At 40.6% G+C, this 15,353-nt stretch overlaps 1 protein-coding gene across 7 annotated transcripts in view; it reads right to left on the reverse strand.

Annotated features, from left to right (window-relative positions):
* Positions 1-15,353, reverse strand: part of CIITA (class II major histocompatibility complex transactivator) — an 89,062-nt gene that overhangs the window by 21,452 nt on the left and 52,257 nt on the right. For all 7 annotated transcript variants that reach the window (XM_072120721.1, XM_072120725.1, XM_072120722.1 and 4 more), the window contains 11 exons: positions 10,916-11,014; positions 8,773-8,823; positions 8,310-8,339; positions 7,849-7,920; positions 7,190-7,252; positions 6,597-6,653; positions 5,405-5,512; positions 5,240-5,329; positions 3,473-3,532; positions 2,388-2,525; positions 421-2,023 (listed from right to left, as the gene is read on the reverse strand). In XM_072120721.1, the coding sequence (XP_071976822.1) occupies positions 421-2,023; positions 2,388-2,525; positions 3,473-3,532; positions 5,240-5,329; positions 5,405-5,512; positions 6,597-6,653; positions 7,190-7,252; positions 7,849-7,920; positions 8,310-8,339; positions 8,773-8,823; positions 10,916-11,014 (2,371 nt within the window). The remainder of the gene's footprint in view (positions 1-420; positions 2,024-2,387; positions 2,526-3,472; positions 3,533-5,239; positions 5,330-5,404; positions 5,513-6,596; positions 6,654-7,189; positions 7,253-7,848; positions 7,921-8,309; positions 8,340-8,772; positions 8,824-10,915; positions 11,015-15,353) is intronic.

A 15,353-nucleotide genomic window follows, 5' to 3' on the forward strand; every position in this document is an offset into this window, starting at 1 on the left:
TCTGATGGTAGTTGTCCTTTAATAGTTGATCAGTGGGGGGCCTGATGTCAGAGAAAGTCAACTTTATGTCCAGGTGGAACGCTAGAGCCGTAACAGAATTGGCTGTCAATAACAATCTGACTGGTTCTGGTTCTGTGTCGCAGCGTTTACAGGGTGCCAAACTGGTAACACACAGTTATTTTATTCATACATTTTTAAAGGAATTACAAGTTACACATTAAAAAGTGATGGAGCTTTTTATACTAATATTTATTTAAAACAGACATGTCCAGGGAAACATGGCCAGATATCATTCATAGAGAAATCTTTATCTGTTGCTTGTTAAAGTTATAATATAATCACCTAAATAAAAAGTTTTTTTAATAAAACAAAAGATCATTCTATGTGGCTACTTTCCATGTCATGCCATGCCATGCATACCTGTAGGATGTGATGCTCTTTAGAGTCACTAGTTCTTTTAATCCATTTGGATCAATGCCCGTCTTCCTGAGATCCAAGGAAATTTTTGTTTTTGACATTTTCAATATATTCTTTAATACAAACACATCAGGTGGGGTAAGTCGGGTATCAACAAACGAGACTGATCCATTCAGTGTCGCGACTAAACTACGCATGAGGCGTGGATTATTTATTTCATACACACAATGTAAAACTTCGATCAGTTTATGAGGGCAGAGCCCTGAAAGATGCAATGTCTGAAAATACTCTGTCAATTTCTTCTGTTTTTTAACATGCTTGCTGAACTTTGAACTGGGGGTTCCATTATTGTGGTACAGAAGACCAATCAGAAACCTTCGTACCATGTCTGGACAGCTTTCTTGGTTCCGTCTCTTTTTAGAATCAAAAGAAACATATTTGACCAAGTTCCTGTCACTTATGCTGTCAAGTGTAAGAAGAGCTGAAGAAAAGCTCTGTGCTAGTGCATTGCTAGGAGGTATGTGTTCTATAGTATTCCCACTGTCAGTAGGTTGTTTTTGCGTTTGGAATTGTGTCCCACTTTTTTTGTCAGATTCCAAATCAAGACATGACGAGTCAACTGTGCAGTTTTGTACGATTGTCCCTTTACTAAAACAAGTACCTGTAGCCTTCACATTTTTTTGATACAAGTCATAAAAAAAGTCGGCAAAAGACAATGGCAGCTCTTTGCTTCCAGTCTTCAAGGTCTTCTCCGTAAAAAGGCATATCATTTTACACATCAAGGGAATATAACAGTAGCTGAACAAGTACGGGTAACCTTTAATCCATTCTAGTGCATTACTGAAATCTGGCCTTTCCTTAAAATACTCTTTTATGTACCAGTCCACCTGATTAGAAGAAAATCCCATCATCTCAATGATTCTGTCCACTTTTCCCAAGTACTGATTGAGTTTTTCTTTGACTCTCGCAGTTATCAGTAAAGTACATCCACGTAGTAGCTTTTTCTGGAAAAGTCCAGTAAATAAGTCTTTAACTTTATTGGTTTTACTTGGAGATGTAGTAAAGGAACCATGAAGAAGACCTTCTGGGTCCTGAAATTCATCAAAACCATCAAAGATTAGGAGGACCTTCTCTGGGTTTTTTAGAATGTACTGGTAGACATCAATGTTCTTCTCCTGAGCACAAGTAGACAACTTGAAAAGAAAGTCTCTGAAGCTGTACTGCTTACCTACATCCAGATGTCTACACTCAAAATGAAACACAAAGCAGAATTGATCAAACTTCCCCTGTGACCAGTCTTGACAGATCTTCTTGACCTGTACAGTTTTACCCATTCCTGACTGTCCAAGTAGTGCAATAATATTAGTCTCCATTTCTTTTCTGTCTTTGTCCTCAAACAGATTTAGGATTTCAATGGTATGTCTCTCCTTTTCAGCCATGTCATAATTGACTAGTTCCTTCTCAGCTGTTTTGCCAACAGCCTTTCCCGTTTTTACGTTGACCCTACTGTTTACAAGGACAGATTCCATATACAGTAGATCCTGTTCCCATGCTAACATTCCATGGTATAGTGTTCTCTGGGCTTCAATGAACGATTTCAGAAGTTCTAAGGAAAGATAACAACAGCGATGACACATATAGAGTGAAATATTGGTGGTACGTCTAATTTTCTTAGCTAACAGAGGATGACTTTGACATTGGCATGCTGGTAAAGAGGGAAATCATCTCAATAGCATTCACAATCACTACCAAAGAATAATGTAGGGGGCAGATGAATTTAATATCTATTTCTTTTTTCCTGTTGTACAGGTTGGACCTGTGTTTGCTTCAGTTTGTATATACTTTCTGTTTCCATTTCTAGGAAGGATAAACCTATTCATATACATTAATGTCTATGTGGTTAAAGAGCATTAAGGTTTACTATAAAAATACACAACAGACAATGGAAAAACTTTGGGACTTAAAGATACCTGTTGAGGGGGTGCAATACATAGAAGCTGCTTCAGGTGAGCTGGGCAAATCAGCTGCACTTGGTGCAAAAGCACTACAGGAGCCATTCCTATCAGGAGATTCTGGGATGCTTGGATTTGTAGATACAGCATGGGATTCTAAATCACACAAGAGACAACACATCAGCCCACATTTAATAAAGTGTTTGCGCCAGTCTGACTTCGCACTGAAAAGAATGTGTAAACTGCTTGCACATGTATTTATAAAGTGTCTGCGCCTGTGTCCAAAAAGACAGAAAAAATGTGCACCTAAAGGCGAGTCAGAGTTTGCACCACATTTATTACTGACATGCTCCAAAATTCTGCAGCATGAACAAAATGCAACCAAAAAAATGGTGTACACTTCCCAAGCATTGCAGGGCGCCAGATTAATGAAAACCGTGCGCTAGTTTTGATGAATCTGGTGCCCCCTGCGCACTCCACAGGCAAACTGCACATAGTACAGACCAGTACAGTGCACTGGTTTTGATACATGTGTCCAGTTCAGTGCAACATCAACTTTACTATAAGTATTTTGCATTTAAGATGTTAGAACATCCAGAAAGTGTCAGAAAACTGTCCTGTCTAATCTAATCTGTCCACCCTTCTTTCAGATCTTGCCTTGGATATAAAACACTGGCCCACATTTTGAAAAAACAGTGCAGTCTGTACTATGTGCAGTTTGCTGTGGAGTGTGCAGAGGGAATCCGATTCATGATTTGTGGCACGTTATTCATGAATCCGGTGCCCCCTGCACTACTCCGACAGTGTCGGCAACTTTTTGTCGGACTCTGCATGATAAATGTGTCGAGCGGTCTGATTGTGCACCAGAACACCCCTTTCAGTGCAGAAATTTATGTTGCGTAGGGTACAGTGCAGCTGCGACACAAATGTGTTGCGGACACTTTATAAATAAATGTGTAAGCAGTTTGCAGTAAAAAAAATGCAAAGTCAGACAAAAAACTGGTGCAGGAGCTTTCATAAATATAAGCCACTGAATTACAAACATTACAAAAAAATGCTCTCTATGCCATAGTAAAGGTGTACACGCAAGCACAAGCCCTCACCAGGAATGGGAACGGGTGTTGGAGTTGGTAAACAGGACAGGACTGATCCAGGAGCAGGTGCTAGGAAGCAAATCACAGAATGAAGTAATTTAGTGTATGTACAGAATATATAAATGAGTATAATGATGAGCACCTGACAAGTAATGACTTGACTTACTATGACAAACTGTGACAAACACATTTAAGTAGCCTCCAGCCATTGCTGAAGTTACTTTATTTGAATATATCCCCTTAAAATAACAATAACATGTTACACTTAACAGATCATTATTGTAGCTGGTGCCACATAACAGTCAGCTCCTCGGTTATGGATCGGTACATAGATAGAATAAAGGGGCTCCAAAAGCAACAACCCACCAATGACAGCAGGGCCTTTTCTATACCCATTCCTGACACCTCAGACAATTCTGAACCTAATTGTTCACTAACAGTTTCTCTGTAGACCTCCCTAGCCTACAAAGATTCTTGCCCCCAAAAGAAAGTGTTACTGCACCAAGAGGACCAAGCCCCTATTTCCTCTATCTACCTGTATGGTGTAGGTTGTATACAGGGCTATAGGCAATAATCCCAATGTATCATGTGCCAGATTTTGTGATTTATTTATAGGAGCTCATTGGGACAATGATAATCTTACTGTATTAGTAATAGTACACAGCCATTAGTACTATATAGAAACCACAATCAGATACCTCACACAAGTAATATTTATGGGATTTGGGTGATATCCCTCAAAGAATTTAAATTTAACCATTAAAAGTCATATTTAAACAAAATTATTTTTTTTTAGTTTTGTTCTAATTATTATAGTTTACAGATCAATTGTAACCACATATTATTAAAAAAGAATTGAATATGTTGTTCCTTGTATAAATAAAGGATTATGCTACTTCACATCGCTTTTATATGCACTTGTCCTTAAGTCTTCGTCATGGCATTGTGTTAATATTTTACACAAGCTAAGCGGGTACTCCCCCAAGACTAATGAAATCTACCATCAAAATCCATCATGATAAACCATAGACATTACTCATAGATGCAGGCACTGTGACTGTGGTAATCTTCTTATATTTGTTATCCATGGCCTTTGTCCTTCTAAAATAAAGTTTAAAAATTATGCTAGGGAGCCTGAAAGACTTCTGGGGCAATTCCCAGAGCCCCCGCATGCTGCAGATTCACAGGCTTTTAGACTGTCTCCCCCATTCCCTCAGCATTTCCCCCCTCCCTCTGCCTGAGCAGAGGAAGTTTCAGCACACAGCGGGAGGGTAAGATGTGCTCATTGCACACTGTAACAGCCAGTGAATCTTCAGCACTGAGGGGGTTTGGGAAGCATATCTGTAACCTTTCAGATTAATTTGCATAATTTTAAAAGAGTATTTTAGAGGGAAGGAGGCCATGCATAACATATATAAGAAGATTACCACAGTCACAATCAATTTTTGGTCTAGGTCTATTCTCCTGAGTAATAACTGTACCCATGTACAAATCAGGCTTTCTCCTGTCATGTAGGAGGTACTCCGCTCAGGACCATCCACCTGCCAGTAGAGAACTTAATAAGCTTTTTGCATGGTGAAAATTGATAGCTCAGGAACAGAAAACTAAAAACTTCAACTCCACTGGAATCTGTGGACTGGCACAGAGTCAATGATTCAAAGAGTTGGAGTAGGGGAGATGCCAGGCCCATGTTAATCCAATAAGATTATCAGAAATATTGGAGATATTCTATAGGGTGTATACTATATGGGAGGAAACAGAAATAAAAGAAATTACCTGGGCAAAATATTATTTTTATTTGGTAACCGGATACAGGGGATACAGGGACCGCAGGGAAAGGTCCAGGATATCCTGGAGAAGCGTCTCCTGGGAAAAAGAAAGCGGACATGGATTCATCTGAACATAAGGAACAAATGCATGTAAAAGGAGAGTAATACTCACCTGCTCTTACAAGAGATCCTTCCGGTGTAAGGAAGCAGGGGAAAGCTGCAGAGTTCAAAGAATCTGATGCTTCATTTCCAGTGTAGCTTTCATTTAGTGCTTTTGTGCCTGATGAATGAGAAATTAACCAACTTTACAGCAATATATTAGTGAGGATCTATTATACAAAAATGACCATGTAGGATAATGCCTAGATATTAATGTACAGCTCTGCACAGCTTAGGTTCTCTATGGTTACGATTAATGTAAAAGGCACTAACTCTCTGCTGCTATTAAAAGCTCTTCCGATACCTAATATGGTACCTATATACAATTTCCAGGTAAAATGAAAGTTAATCCAACTTCCTAAAGCACTAGGTCCAGAACCTATTTTATCAGAACCCGCCTGGAACAATGATGAAGGAAGGAAAAGATCTTAGTCTCTGCATGCGCCAACAAAAGTAATACATCTTAACATTGGATGATAGAGAAAAATATACAGTATATACTCAAGTATAAGCCGGCCCGAGTATAAGCCAAGACCCCTAATTTTAACACAAAAATGGAAAAACCCATTGACTTGAGTAAAAGCCGAGGGTGGGAAATGCATTGGTCACAGTAGTATATAGCTATCACCTGTAGTATATAGCCAGCAAGCCCCCTGTAGTATATAGCCTTCCAGCCCCCTGTAGTATGTATCCTGCCAGCCCCCTGTAGTAAATAGCCAGCCAGCCCCTGGAGTATATAGGCTACCAGCCCCTGTAGTATATAGGCTGCCAGCTCCTGTAGTATATAGAATGCCAGCTCCTGTAGTATATAGGCTGCCAGCTCCTGTAGTATATAGGCTGCCAGCCTAGACGGACATGGAGCCAATGCTGGAGCACCGCTGTATACAAGAGGACCTGCCGGGGGGATGTCGGAAGGCGAGTCTTTTTTTTCTTGACTCGAGTATAAGCCGAGGTGAGGTTTTTCAGCACATGTCGTTACACAAAGCTCATCCACTCTTGACCTACATCAATTTATAGGCACATCCCACAACTGCATTTTTTATTCCTTTTTCAAAGGGCTTCCTGTACCTGCAAGTGCTATAGACTTTTTTTCATTATTCTGATCAAGACCAAAACTAATCTTTTAGCTGATGACCCAAGAATTCTGTCCAGCTTAAAAGTTACCCTGGTATTTCTCCTTATAGTCACCCAGGAATCACTTGTACCTTTCTTCTTCCTTCTTTGTCTTGGCTTCTGAGAACAAGTGCTTTTTCTTAAAGGACCTGGAATGACAATACATTTTTTTTATCAGTAGAACAGCTTATTGTCCCTGATTCTCAATGACCTTAGGTCAGTGATGGCGAACCTTTTAGAGATCGAGTGCCCAAAATGAGACCCAAAAACCATTAGCATTTCCAAAGTGCCAACACAGCAATTTAGGCAGTAACAAACTTATTGCTACCAGAATTTTGGAGCTCCAATCCGACCCTGTACACACCTTTTCTCTCTTCGGACAGGACCAATCAGCACAGGATGGGTCATTTTAAAATAGCAGGGCAGTACTTGGACTGCCTGAGACTGCAGGAAGATGCCATGTCTGGCAAACTCTGTGCCTGGGCGACAGCCCGTGTGCCCACAGAGATGCCTCCGAGTGCCACCTCTGGCACCAGTGCCATAGGTTCGCCACCACTGCCTTAGGTGAATCAATATGACTGCTGTGATTCCTTAGTACAACCCATAGCAATCAACTGAAATAATCTCACAAAGTAAATGTTTTGCACTGCGGGTGTCTAATAATAGATATATTTTGCATACTTACAATTTTTTCGTGAACGTTTCCTGGCTGGTTCCTCTTCACAATCATCTAGTTCACTAAATCTATCTGCAAGTAAACATCATTTAGACATTGTATTAGCTTTAATGTTTCAATTTCTTATATTATATATTATATATAATTCAGGTAGTGGCTGTAAGGCCTTATGCATACGAACGTATAAAGACGGCTGTAGCATACAGCCCCATTCATTACATTGGGGTAATATGGCCATCCAGTTCCATGGCCGTATTGTGCAGCACAACGTACCGTGAACGAGATGTAAAAAAAAAAAATAAAGCATATCCTAATTTCTCCTGTATTTCTGTACTGTACAGCCCATATAAGTCTATGGGAACGTATAAAATATGTGTTGCATATTGCATATTGCATGTTGTGCACTGTATGCTGCCCTATATACATGTTGTAACCAGTGGGAGGTGCATTCTGTCAGCCAGCCAATAGTCAGTCAGACCACTGTATTTCACATGGATACGGTGCCATATGTGCTCATACGGGTAAAAAACATCCTGTATTTACAGCCAAAATAGTGGTATATATAGAACAGGAAAAAACATACAGTCATGTGCATGAGGCCTAACATGTATACTGTCACCTGTTATTTACAGATGAGAATTGTTTTCATCCCTTCAAGTTTTACTTACTGAGCAGATCATCCATACAGTTTTTTCCATCGCCAATTGTGTAGTTTACCAATTCTTCAATATCTGAAATATCTGAAAAAGAGATCTATGATTTATTTTATGTAACTGGATGTAAGTGTTACATGAGGAAGGACTGGGAAAGATGTGTTTATACATGAGTGCACCTAAATCCTCACGTCCCCAATTTATTTTGTACTTTTTAAACTACATATAGATAATTGCTAGAAATGAAATGGGTTGTTTTGGTGGTTAGCACACAGATTTTTTCCAGGACGCTTCACATAACCGGGACAGTCACAGATGTTTCTGCAACAAACCTGGTGCATGATAGTTCACCCTAACAAAGGCTCGTGGACAACACTTAAGACCCAGCAAAATAAAATACTCCACATATGTCATATTACACAAGATACTATTCATATTTACTAAAAATCTAGAGAAGATAACCAGACACAACTCACCGACTGTTCTCAATGCCTGTACAAAATCATCTGAAAAAGAAAATCTGTATTAGTTTTACCTCCATGTATGTATTCAGGACTGTTAAGTGAATACGGTTTTTTTTCGGAATTCCCTAGATCAGGGGAGGGTATTGAATTTTCCCATGGGGCCACATGAGAAATTGGAGGCTCCACTTTACATACAAAGATAGCAGGGCAGAACTTTTAATAGATATATTAAATTAACTAATGTCCTGCTCCCCACACTAGCCATACACACATTACAAAAAAAAAAAATTTGGTAAACTGGCCAACCCCTTTAACGCTGATGTGAACTTCACCTTTCTTTCCAAGTTAGAGCAAAACTTCTACACAAAAGTTCAAGGGTAACAATTCACAGCTCATTGGATCTAGAACAGATTTTCCGGAACTAATGTTCTTGCTCATGTAGATCCACAAAATAGACGTGTTACTGTATTCTTACCTGTGAATAGGTCTTTGCAGTCTTGAAAATCTAAGTCTATGTCATCTAAATCTAAATAAAAGAGAAGTGAGATTTTTCTGAGATTGTGCAAACCAATCATTAAATCTGTTTTATTGGAGATTAACTCAAATTGTAATTAGGCAGAATATAATGGAGCCCTGATATTCTGAGATAATGTATTATGAGATAATGTATGTCCTTGGACCTTCTCACCATGGTGGCACTATGAATATCGGATGTACATTAAATAAATATCATCATTTCATTATCCACAGTATTGAATATTGAATTATTTCTGTTTATATTTTGCATGTTAAATGCTTATTTAATCCTACAGTACATAATGTATATACTACATAATGTATATACTTGAGTATAAGCCTACCCCAGTATAAGCCGAGGCCCCTAATTTTAACACAAAAACTGGGAAAACATATTCACTCGAGTATAAGCCTAGCACATAGTCCGCCAGCTCATGCCTCCAGGATATAGCCAGAATCACCTTGCCCCTAGAATACAGCCAGTCCTTTTCCCCAGCAAATGTCCAGCAGCCCCTGTCCCCCATTATATAGCCAGAAGCCCCTGACCCCAGTATATAGCCTAAAGCCCTTGCCACATTATATAACCAGCCCATGCCCTCTAGTATATAGCCAGCAGCCCCTGTCCCCCCAGTAAATAGCCAGCAGTACCTGTCCTCCCCTCAGTATATAGCCAGCAGGCTCTGCCCCCACAGTATATAGACAGCAGGCCCTTCCCCCAGTATATAGCCAGCAGCCCCTGTCCCCCCCAGTATATTAACAGCAGCCCCTGCCCCCAGTACATAGCAAGCAGCCCCTGCCCCCGCCAGTATATAGCCAGCAGCCCCTGTCTACCCCAGTATATAGCCAGCAAGCCAATGCCCACAGTATATAGCCTGCATCCCCGGCCTCCCAGTATATATCCTGCAGCCCCTAACCCCCCCAAGGTGTTCTCAGCCTATACGAAAAACTAAATGTGTACTCACCTTCCGACGGCCTCTGGCAGGTCCCCTTCTTTCTAGCGATGCCCCGACTACGGCTCAGTGTCCCCGTGCGGTCGCCGCACGCAGCATGACGTCAGTCTCTCTCTGACATCATAGTGTGTGCCAATCATGAGCTAATGATGTGAGTGGCGGACCGTGCAGGGTCACAGAGCCAAAGCCAGAGCACTAAGGAAAGAAGAGGACCTGCCAGGGGGCGTCGGAAGGTGAGTACACAATTATATCCTATTATAGAGGAGAATCTCCTCCTCTTTATTGTGTTTCACAAAACCGGAGATATCCACTGTTAAAGTAACAGTAAAAACGTGATTTTTAAATAGAGATCTCAATTTCCGACTGTAAATTTAACAGTAAATGAGGATATCTCTGGTTATGTTATACTTAGAAACACGACCATGTTGTTTTATATATATATATTTATAGTATATTTACAGTATATATTTAAACAAGTAAGGGTGACATGAGAGGGGCTCCCTTGGCTACCTGCAGGAATTGTCATTGCCATTTATCTTATTTTGTATCATGGCATTAACTGTAGTAGAGACATCTACAATGTTTTGGGTTATTTTATGCCGCTATAATGCACAGTATTGTGTGCTTTGCAGGAATAGTCAGTGCCATCGATCTGATTATCTTGTATCATACAACATCTACTATGTGTTCTACATAAATAGTTTCCGTATTTTTATGTACTATATGTCTATGCGTCATTATAATTATTTCATTATTTGAGCATTTTGTACTCCTGCTTGGCTCAAATACTTCTCAGAAATGCAATGTGAAATATTATTACTTTATTCTGCATATTGGAACAAGATTAAATATTAATAATGACCTGTATGACTTATGTGTTTTAACATTTCTTTTTTTAACCCCGCACACCCACTTCATTTTACTACAGTTTTTTTAAGCTTTGCACTGAATCAGTTTCCACATAGTAATTCAACTCTGATACAAGGAAGTTGAGCCTGTCAAAATTCCCTCCCTTAAATCAGATCAAGTGTAACCACGATAATCACATGGTAAGTAAACAAGAAGAAGGCTTTGTACAGGTCAAAATATTTCCCAACATTTTTGCCTACAAATAACCAGACAAGCATGTGAATGTCCTAAAATGCTACCTACCTTCTAAATCCACATCCTTTATTGCACAGGATACATCTATATCACTGTGTAATAGCTTCAGAAAGCCCTCTGCAGGGTGCATGGCGGATAAGTCATCGACTGTAACAAATAAAGAAGATAAAATGTATAAATAACACAAAGCTATTTTTATAAAATTTTATATTATTTTATTATAAAACTGTGTATGTTATATGTGATGTGTCTATGGTGTATATATACTGTATGTCTGTATATGATACTGTATGTATGTGTCAGTTGTTCTTAAGTAGGGGACCGCCTGTATATGGTGTATGTTTGAAATGTGATGTGGATGTGCTATATATGGGGGTGTATATGGTACTGTTGCAGGCCCAGCGTGATTACAGCATAGAAGTAGAATCCAAAACTCAACTTTCCTCGTTCCCCCGAAGCGGCACTCCGCACTGAAAGCGACGGCTCTGAAGCCAGTGCACGTAATGATGTCATCAGATCACATGTGCCGCTTTCAAAGCTGGCGCGTAAGGCAGGCACATGCCGGAGAAAGAAGACGGCTGCAGGCGCTGCTCCGGGGAACGAGGAAAGGCAATTTTTTTTCTTTCCCGGGGGAGGGTGGGGGGGCAGTGTGTCGACAGGGGGAAGGGGGGCAGTGTGTCTACAGGGGGAAGGGGGGCAGTGTGGCTACCCTGGGTAGGGGGGCTGTGTGGCTACTGGAGGGCGGCCAACGAAGGGGCCCACTAAGGCAGACGGTGTGTATATACTTTATGTGTAATAATAATAAATATAATATACTGTATACATACTATATGTATGTGTATTTGTAGTGTATATACTTTATGAGCATAAGATGTGTATATACTGTATGTTTGTATAAGATTTGTATATAGTATATATAAGTGTATACATGTATTTCTGAGAGTATAAATGTATTTATGTGTATAAGAGTGTATACGTTTGTGCGTATATAAGTGTATGAATGTTTGTGATTGTGAGCATACAAATATTTATATTTTTAAAGGGAAGGGGGTCCCATTCAGAAGTCTGCTACAGGGCTTAGCCTCTCCTATTTACCCCCTGGTTGTTCCCATTTCTTATAGTTGATGAAAGCTTAGGTTCTACTGAATGACTCCAGGGTATAAACAGGTAAACTTTTGATATTTTCAGCCTTTCCCTGTTCTCACCATGCTGCCCTGTGCATATAAACACAGCTTCCTCTATCGCTACTTTAGCCTGTACTCCTGAAATCTTCCACTGTATCACTTTCTTACTATCAGAGACAGGAAGAGGGGAAGGGGAGGGTACTGGTTGAGTCATAATCTCCTGCTGCAGCTCCTCCTATTCATCAGAGCTCACGCTTGTAAACAGTGAAGCACAAGAGTCTGTCGACAGCACTAAGGTAAATATCAGGAGTGCTGAAAATTTTGTCCTGGGCACCAGAATAGTTTCTGTCCTCTTGAGAAGTACATTGTACTCCTAAAGGTCTAAAGATCTAAAGCTGCTGCAATCAAATATTTTTGTTGCCACGTTTCCCTAAAGAGGTGCCTCTCCTTAGATTAACCCACTTTAATACCCTGTATACATCAATCATATACCCATATGTAATACTAACAACTACAGTCCAAAATAAGAACTTGTACAACTTCATCCTTTTGAGTAAGCAGTGAAGTTGCCTTTTTACCAGATGATGTCTAAAATGCCTTTAAATGCAGCTTGTTTCAATTCTCTTAGCAATACTTACTCTATGGTCAGGTTCCCTCCTATAGTATAGTATCTCCTCCTACTGTAACGGTTGAACATCATAAAGTGTACATAGTTTGGATCACCTTTGGACTATTTCAGAACTTTAGAACGCCAAAACTGCCTGTAATGTTAATGAGGACTTGACAATGATTATCTCTGCAATGTAAATGCATTAAATATAATCATGTCGCCGGCTTTGATGGCAAGCAGTTGAGGGCATACATGTGCTTGTAACGACCATCAGGTTGTGGATGCACCGTGCTTTCCCCTCTTCAGCTCTATACAAAAATCTGGGCTTAGCTGCGGGGCGTCAATTTGTGGGATCGGCTGTTCGGCCGGTAATGCGGCAATACATGAACTCCGGACCCTATGGGAACGTCTGGTCTGCTAAACAACCATAACCCTAATGACAGGTTCCTGCAGCAGTCAAAGTGTTTCCAAAAAGGTTTTTATAATCATTACCTATAATGCTCATTACTTATTTTACCCTAAAATAAAGTTTGTAAAAGTACCCGACACCTTACCAGCACCATCCCCGCGTCATGTGGGCATTTCTGTGCTAAACCAGGTTATGGAGTCACTCAGCAAACTGCCTGGCATCTCGGCTGCCCCATGACTGAAGCAGGGGAGCGGACAGTGTATTATGGGGTTTAATATTTGAAAATGAGTGACATAGCAAGAAGGGAGGGAGAGAAGGAGCTGTGAGAAATGTTTGCTAAATCACTCGATGACTTGGCTGAAGCACAGAGATTCCCACATGAGTTGGGGACGGTTCCAGGTACTTTTTCTAGGATGAAATAAGCTATGGATTTTTGTTATAAAAACACTCTGATGATTGGTTCCCTTTAAAGGACACCTGTCATCAGGTCTGTGTCACTTGTCCTGTCACCTCTACCTGTTGGAGCAGCTCACAAGGATCCCATCACAGCCTTTATCTAGTTATTTCATACATTATTCATTGTAAAATCATCTATTCTTTATCATATAAATGAGGATGGTCACATGGTCAGAGGCAGTGATGTCACCCCTGTTACCCCTCCCCTCTCCTCCCCCTGCTCATGTCTGTGTATAATGTATAGTAAAGTATTGCTGGTATCTGTGCTGTACCTGCTGACATGCTGCATCCTCCTAATATACAGGTGAGAGACACAGACATTAGCTACACATGAATCTGACATGTTCTGCTGTAACATGGCTGCCTGGAGCTGCTGTATCTCTCCTAAACACACACACATACACACATGCACACACAGGCTGCAGGGGGCGCCAGCACCAGGAGGCACATCATTATACAGCCTCACATCATTATACAGGCTGTCAGTCATGCACTGGGGGTGTGGCTGTGCCTCCCACTCATGAATAGAGTGGACAGCTTGAATATGCTAATGCTTCATTGGACATTTCACAGGTCATTTGCATACAGCTTTAGGACCTCATTGCTTAGGTTTACAGGCATGTAGAGGGACAATGAAGGGATAGAGGCAATGCTCTCTAATGGCAGTTCATGAAAATATATTTAGTTTAGGGGGGTTATTTTGCATGACGGGTTCTCTTTAAGACTGTCTTCTGTTCAGACAAGAGAAAAACTGTATCAGAATAAACACCTGAAGTGCACAGACTAAAGGTCAGACAAATATACGTTATGCAAATGTCTCATGCATGTAACATTTCTATTAAAATCTATGGAATCACATGAGAAAGTATCTGCTTTATTCTTCTACTTCCTTTATTTGCAAGAAGAACCTCGTTTAAAGTGAAACCAGCCAACAAAATTAATGTTAAAGGACATCTACCACCAGATTTACTCGTTTCCTTAGGTGTTAACTGGAACGTTTTTTTTCTTCTATTCGGGGACGTCAGTTTCACCGCAAAAAACAAATATACAAAAGTATGCTAATCAGCCGGCTGTCCGCAGCTTGCGAAAGGTTCAAAGGATAGATATTCATGAAGGGGCGTGCATAAATTATTAGCGGGCGGAGCTAGGAGGCGCTCGGCTGACGTAGACTTGAACGCCTCCGCTACATTAGCAAATTTTTATAAAATTCTTTTTGCGGTGAAACGGACATCCCAGAATATAAGAAAAACAGTTCCAGTTAACCCCTAAGGTAACAATGATTAAATTGGTGGTAGATGTCCTTTAAAAAAATCTGTTGAATCTGTTGCATATTGAACAGGTACCCCACTACTGCACATGACACATAGGGGCACATTTACTTACCCGGTCCATCCGTGATCCAGCGGCGCGTTCTCTGCAGTGGATTCGAGTCTTCCGGCGATTCACTAAGGCAGTTCCTCCGACGTCCACCAGGTGTCGCTGCTGCGCTGAAGTCCGCTGAGGTGAAGGTAAGCGAGTGTCCAGTGACACTTTTTTTTTTTAAATGCGGCGGTTTTTTACAAATCCGTTGGGTTTTCGTTCGGCTATGCCCCCGATTTCCGTCGCGTGCATGCTGGCGCTGATGCGCCACAATTTGATCGTGTGCGCCAAAAACCCGGGGCCATTCAGGGAATATCGGCGCAAATCGGAAATATTTGGGTAACACGTCGGGAAAATGACCCCCATAATATTGAAAAATGGTGCATTTTTGTGCAAAACACTGTACCAAAAATTGCACCACTTTTGCTGTTTTTGACACTCTTTGGAGAGTCAGAGATGGCCAGGCCACTGCAACATAAAAACATAAATTGTAATTGATACCATAAAACTGATTTCAGTTATAGTAGA

The sequence above is a fragment of the Engystomops pustulosus genome, chromosome 8, assembly GCF_040894005.1.
Source record: "Engystomops pustulosus chromosome 8, aEngPut4.maternal, whole genome shotgun sequence".
NCBI classification, from domain to species: domain Eukaryota; kingdom Metazoa; phylum Chordata; class Amphibia; order Anura; family Leptodactylidae; genus Engystomops; species Engystomops pustulosus.